At 34.3% G+C, this 6,856-nt stretch overlaps 1 protein-coding gene and 1 gene segment (V, D, J or C); one reads left to right on the forward strand and one right to left on the reverse strand.

Annotated features, from left to right (window-relative positions):
- The first annotated feature begins 1,949 nt into the window (after positions 1 to 1,949).
- On the forward strand, positions 1,950 to 4,204 carry LOC141362062 (M1-specific T cell receptor beta chain-like). The gene is made up of 3 exons (XM_073863818.1): positions 1,950 to 2,304; positions 2,435 to 2,536; positions 3,755 to 4,204. Exons 1-3 carry the CDS (start codon positions 2,253 to 2,255, stop codon positions 3,919 to 3,921), a joined length of 321 nt encoding a protein of 106 aa, XP_073719919.1. The 5' UTR covers positions 1,950 to 2,252; the 3' UTR covers positions 3,922 to 4,204.
- Positions 4,205 to 4,335: 131 nt separating this feature from the next.
- On the reverse strand, positions 4,336 to 5,566 carry LOC141362086 (Ig kappa chain V region K16-167-like). The segment is given in 3 exon segments: positions 4,336 to 4,392; positions 5,138 to 5,430; positions 5,515 to 5,566. Coding segments are annotated over 3 exon segments (402 nt in total).
- Positions 5,567 to 6,856: the final 1,290 nt, after the last annotated feature.

The raw sequence follows: 6,856 nt of genomic DNA on the forward strand, positions 1-6,856 counted from the left end.
TTCGAGATATTTTACAATGTGTTCTACCAAGTTGAGTAGTGAAGCAGAGCGTCATTAAAACCAAACGCAGGTTGTTTGTGAGGCGGCTGGTTCTGAGGTTCATGTGCAATGTGTGTAACGAAAGCTACTTATTTTAAAGTCAAAATATTTCAAGTTTATAGTATAACTATTGTTTAACGTATTTTATACTTAATTTTATACTTATGTATATAACTCAAAAATACCCTGATGAAAATGAACCATGTTTCTATGGTTGGACTAATAAAGTTAACATTTGTACAGCCACAGTATCAGTGTGGTTAAGCTCCTCCCTCCCGCACGCAATGGGTTGTGGGCAATATTAGCCATTAGAGTGTGCATTGATCTGCACTTCGAATTCTAACCGGAAATAGTAGACCATCCGGGTATCTTTGGGATACTCATTTCAACATACTCCGATTTGGGACGTACTAATACTAGTTTCGCATACCATTTAGTACGGATAATATGCAAATTGGGACTCAGCAAAGGACTCTTAAATAGGGACAAAATAAATTACATACACCTGGAAATCATTACATGTAAGGAATCGGGGAAAAAGTGACGAGACCAGGGAAATGCGAGGTCAGAATAAACCAATACTAAACCATGCATCTCCTACATAGAACAATGTACTGTCAGAACCCTGCCATACTGATCTAAATACCAACAAGGATCTGGCAGGATCCTGACAAGCAGGAAGTAAAGCCACTAAATCAAGCCCCGCCCTCGCAGAATGCGCATATCACAGCTGTCAATCATAATGTGACACCATCGTTTTTATAGCATTAAATAACTAACTAAAAACAAACTTATTTTTAAAAACAAACACTATAATTTACATCAGCGCAGCCCCTGCCACATCCATCAGGTACAGTTGTTTACTTTCAATTACATGAACACTCATTTAGAGAAATGACGGCTCAAAATGGATTTATATGGATTATATTTTTACCACACCTATTTGTATGTCTTCAGGGCCCGGTTGCACCAGCTGTACGTAGTTACAACTTAGTTATGACATAAATGGGCACTAAGTTACAACTTACGCACTACTAAATGTTTTTGCGTTGCACCATTAAACTCAGTTTAAACGTAACGTTGTAACTAAATATTTAAGGAAAGCCTATGTCCATGAATAACAATTGGAAGAAGATGTCAGCCAGATTATATTACATCGATGAGCTTGTATAAATTATGAAGTGCCACAAGTTTGTCAACGAGTTTTCAAGAACCGTTTAATTTTCTGTGTTTAATTTTTACAGTGTTGCCAGTAGGCTACTGTAAAAATCCTTGAAATTGTCTAAACATCTGCATGATAATTTTATAATCGTCTATAATAGGAAGAACTGATGACTTCATATTTTAAAATCAGACAGCGTTTCTGACATAATGTAGGCAAACCTGGGATCAGATTACTCAGATCATTAGATAAGCAAACCAGTCTGATGTGTGTTAAAATTGTGTCTTTACTTTACTGTTTGTGTGTGTGTGTGTGTGTGTGTGTGTGCAGCTGCAGTATCTGTCAGGTGTATCTGTGCAGTCTGACTGATGGAGGTTTTTGTACGACTCTTTATCACTGTGAACACTGGACCATAGTGTCCACTCATACAGTAATAATCTCCTGCATCTTCAGTCTGAACTTCACTGATGCTCAGAATAAAATATTTACCACCAGATGATCCACTGCCACTGAATCTCTGTGAAGTGTCACCATGACGTTTACTTATATCATAAATGATGAGTTTAGGAGCTTCTCCAGGTTTCTGCTGATACCAAGATAAACGATCGCTATATATTTCAGGATCAATTGTACACTTAATATTGACTGTTTGTCCAACAGAAACAGATTGAGTTTTACTCTGAGTTACAGTAACTCCTCTGGATTCTGTTGAGAAGAAAATGATGTTTAATGAAATATAAAAGAGTCAAAAACATTCAACTTAACAACAAGCTTTCACTTCTGTTACCTGGAATAAAAACTCCCAGAATCCAAATGAAGACGATGAAGAAATTCATTTGTGTTTGTGTGTTTTGTAATGATGTTGTGTTATAAAATGTTTGTGTCAGACAGTTATAAAGACTCAGAGCACTGAAGCATGTGATGATAATGCAAAGTGTTTGTCTATGGAAATAAACTCAACACACATCAGAGCTTTATCTTCATAGAAACACATTATACAGTCTTTATTAATAACACATTGAGATTAGATGAGAAGATATCAGGAGCGTTTATGATGTCTTGTGTGTCTCTGTGTCTTCAATATTGTGAAGTTCAAACATTCAGTAAATGTGTTTTACTACAGACAGACATGTGTCTTTAAATTCACTTTTATTCTTGTGTTACATGTGTTTACACTTCTTCACAAGTCTATGATGTATGAATATTTGCTGTGATATGATGTGTTTGTTATAGAGTCAGAGTTAGTGAAGCGTTCAGAGGTTTTTGTACAGCTGCTCGATTTGTTTCTATCACTGTGGTGGACGTTCGGCCCCGGCACGAGACTCGACATCGGCAGTAAGTACAAAAATTATAAAATAAAATAATTTTAGATAGATTTTTTAGCATGTGGTTATATTCTGAAGCATTTATTTATCTTCTATTTATTATTTTTAATTCTTAGTAAGAGTGTTTTGAAGACTGCATGTAATTCAGTGCAATAAACATAATGTTGTTTAAATGCTCAATATTAAAATTATTATCATGCAGGGTTAAATGTGTTAGTTTTCCAGAAAAAAGTCAAAATCATTAATAATTTGTAATTTCTCACATGGAAAATTAAAGCAAGACAAGTTTTTTGATAGAAAGATTCATGCACAGAGGTCATTTAAAGTGTTTTATTTTTAGGTGTTTAATTTTTATAGTTAAAAATTAAATGTGTTATATTTTTGTAAGATTTTTTCTAGACTGAAGTCATTGTGTTTTGAGAATAAAATTTCTGAAGTTTAAATACAAATTTATTTGTCTATTAACATATTTTGAGATCCGGGTGTCTGACAGCGGCACTTAAATTTTTGTTGTGTGGTGCCGCAGACTCGCTTCATATAAACACGTGTTAAAAGAAGACATCTTGAGACTCTGTTACTGACCAAATAAATTCAGTATTAATTTTAAAGTGAACTTCATAAATAACTACAAGCACTGACAAGAAATTTTGGTATTTTGACATTTTTATGTGTTTGCGAGACGCTTTAATATAAAGTGATTTACAATGCAAGACATTGTACAGATTTTGGGAATCAAACCCATGACCTTGTTGTTACTACACTTGAGTCACAGAAAACAAATATTCATATAAAATATTGTTTTATTATTACTGTGTTTGTATTATAATAAGTGTAGTGCATTAACAGAGTAAATGATATTAATTGATGATATGATATTAAAGGGACACAAGGCAGCATTTTTATGTTAATAAATCATCTTCGTAAGTCGGTATATGGTTAAATGACTCATTACAGGACGAATGAAGACCCTCTCGCCCGCCCCTACCGTCTGTAGGAAGAATACCCCACTTGCAAGTTCGCTGTATCCGACCCGGTGTCCTTCAGTCTTGTAAAGTCTCAGATATAGAAAGCATTTACTCCCAGACACTAGGGGGAGCTAGTAGAGAAATAATACTCAGACTTGCCTGGTGTGCCTTTAAACTCAAAAACAGAATATATATTTTATTATGGATTTATTTGATTTCTTTTGAATCTCTTGATCTTTTCTCTGTGTATCTGTGTATGTCAGGTGTAAGTCGTCCTAAAGTGATCGTCCTGCCGCCGTCCAGTGAAGAGATTTCCAGCAAGAAGACAGCAACAGTGATGTGTGTGGCCAGCAATGGTTTCCCTTCAGACTGGAGTCTGAGCTGGAAAGTGAATGGGAAGATGTCAGGATCTCAGGAGAACATAGCTTGAGTCCTTCAGAAATAAGGCGGTCTGTACAGCTGGAGCAGCAGTCTGACTCTCACTGAACAAGAATGGATCAACAGAGACTCAGTGATCTGTGAGATCAGTCGGGAAGGTCAGACAGTCACTGGAGAAGTGAAGAAAGATCTGTGTTCTGAGTAGATCCTCTCTTCTTCTCATCTCTTCTTCTCATTCATGTCTCACATCAACAGTGAACAACTATTCATACAACACTCTGTCTCTCTGCTTTATTCATTCTCTATGCTTTTCAATAAAGAAATATTAAATATTGCTTCTTTGTCTTGTGATTTCTTTTGATTTTGAACAATGAGTATATTGATCATTGGCTCGTGTGTTTGTTTATAAATAAACTTCACTCAATGAAGCATGAAGACATCTGCAGATGTAGTTTATATTTATCTTTCAAACTCTTGTGTATGAACATCTGCTCTGTTCTGAGAGGAACTGAATCTCTTCATCCTGAAGATACAAATATGAGTTGAACTCTCAGTTTCACTCTTTAACTCTTTATTCTCTGAAATGAGACGCTGATGAGTTTAACTGATGGATGAAGAAATGAGCTTTGATCAGATTCAACACTTCACAATGAGTCTGATCTCAGAAGTCAGATTAATATATTGAATATTTAGAGAAGATCAAATGAAGAAATGTTTTTAACTTGCACTTCATCATTCAAGATTTATTTCTCACATTCACAGATATATAAATACACAACTATAACAGTGAAATCTGACAAACTCTCTATAGTCTGTGTATAAGATGAATACTTTATAAATGTAAATGTTGAGGAATCTGATGGTCTGAATGAAGAAGCTCCTCATGAGTTTCTCAGTTTTAGTTATCAGACTACAGAAGACTCGTGTGTGATTTTATCAGACTGAACAGAGAGATCACTCGCTCGTCTCTAACACTCATAGATTTCTGTCTGAAGTCACTGATAGTCTTCACTTCAAAACACAACATTCAGCTGGAAATGAAAACTCAATGATTGATTATAGTTTCAGACAAACTAAACTTATTTAGTGTTGAGACACTCTGCTGTTTTATACACAAACACAGACCAGCTGTGTGTGTGTGTGTGTGTGTGTGTGTGTGTGTGTGTGTGTGTGTGCAGCTGCAGTATCTGTCAGGTGTATCTGTGCAGTTTGACTGAAGGAGGTTTTTGTACGACTCTTTATCACTGTGTGAACATCCAACCACTGACATTGGGTATATTCATACAGTAATAATCTCCTGCATCTTCAGGCTGAACTCCACTGATGCTCAGAGTAAAATCTGTACCACCAGATGCTCCACTGCCACTGAATCTCTGTGAAGTGTCACCATGACGAGTAGTTATATACTTAATAAGGAGTTTAGGAGCTTCTCCAGGTTTCTGCTGATACCAAGATAAATTATCGCCATATATTCCAGTATCAGTTGTACACTTTATATTGACGATTTGTCCAACAGAAACAGATTGAGCTTTACTCTGAGTTACAGTAACTCCTTTGGATTCTGTTGAGAAGAAAACAAATTTGTTCAAAAAAGAAAACTAAGAGTTAAAATATTATCTAAACAAAAAATATGAATTTCTGTTACCTTGAATAAAACCTCCAAGAATCCAGATGAAGGTGATGATGAAGAGATTCATTTTGTGTATTTGTTGTTTTTTCAGCACTGTGTTATAAAGTCAGACTGTTATAAACACACAGAGCACTGAAGCGTGTGATGAGATGTAAAGTAGTGATCAGACTTTACTAAACCTCTTGAGAGCATCATGGTCATGATAACTAGATGTGCTGTAGCCCCCCCCCCTACTGACAGCATTGAGAATTTAAAATAATATCAAATGTGATCAAATATATGTTACCAATGCTTTGAGTAGCTTGTGTACATTTTTATATATCAGACGAGATTAGATCAAGTTCAGGATGTGATCAGGAGCTTTAACAACCCAACATTGTTTGATTTCATAAAAAGGTGCATTTTTGTCAAATCAACATATATTTTCATGTTATTTTATCTTATTTAAACAATTTGAAAATGTTTAAATTTTTAAGTTATTTCAACTTATGACAGGGCATAAAAATACTGTGTTGAATTGACTTGCAAAACCAAGTTGTTTTAACTTCATGCTGCATTTTTTCAGTGAGTTAGTAAATAATTGTGAACTTGTTTAATTAATCCAACAGTCCATTACATCATCACCACAAAACATCACCTGTCTCTCTGTGTCCCTTACGGCAAAAAATACATTTCTCTGGAACAAAATATGTTTTGTTATGTGCATATGGCAAAAAAGGTTTGTCCAAAATATATATAAGTATAGATTAAACATACAAAGTTTTTCTTCCAATGTGACGTGAATAAAATGCTTTAACATAAATTTATTTTTCAACTATTTCACAATATACAAAAAAAGAAAATATATAAATGAAACATACATTAAGATATACTTCAGCACACTAACTTATAAAATGAATTTGAATTATTTTAACAATATTTTATAAGTTGTAGTAAATAACAGTAAGTTGAAATGACTGAGTTGAAATATATTTTTTAAAATACATTTTGAAATATATTTAAAATGATATTTGAAAATATATTTTTTGCCGTATGGGGTGACTCCACACAAACACTGAGTTTCATTTAATCTGCTGCAATATCAACATTTGTTCACTAAACTCACAGATTTAATGATGTTTTATTAATAAAGTTCAGGAGGAACACTTTAAATAATCTAACTAATCAATGTGAGCAGCTGTCAATAATCATCAATCAGATGTTCACCTGATCAGCATTAATGGAAACCTATATAGGAACCCTCTTAACAATGACTTCAGAAATATATCTTGTGTATGATAAAATTATATTACAAATACAAGAATATAAAACATATAAGGGTGGTTTCCCAGACAGGGATTAGACTAGTCCTAGACTA

The sequence above is a fragment of the Misgurnus anguillicaudatus genome, chromosome 25 (genome assembly GCF_027580225.2).
Source record: "Misgurnus anguillicaudatus chromosome 25, ASM2758022v2, whole genome shotgun sequence".
In the NCBI taxonomy this organism is placed as follows: domain Eukaryota; kingdom Metazoa; phylum Chordata; class Actinopteri; order Cypriniformes; family Cobitidae; genus Misgurnus; species Misgurnus anguillicaudatus.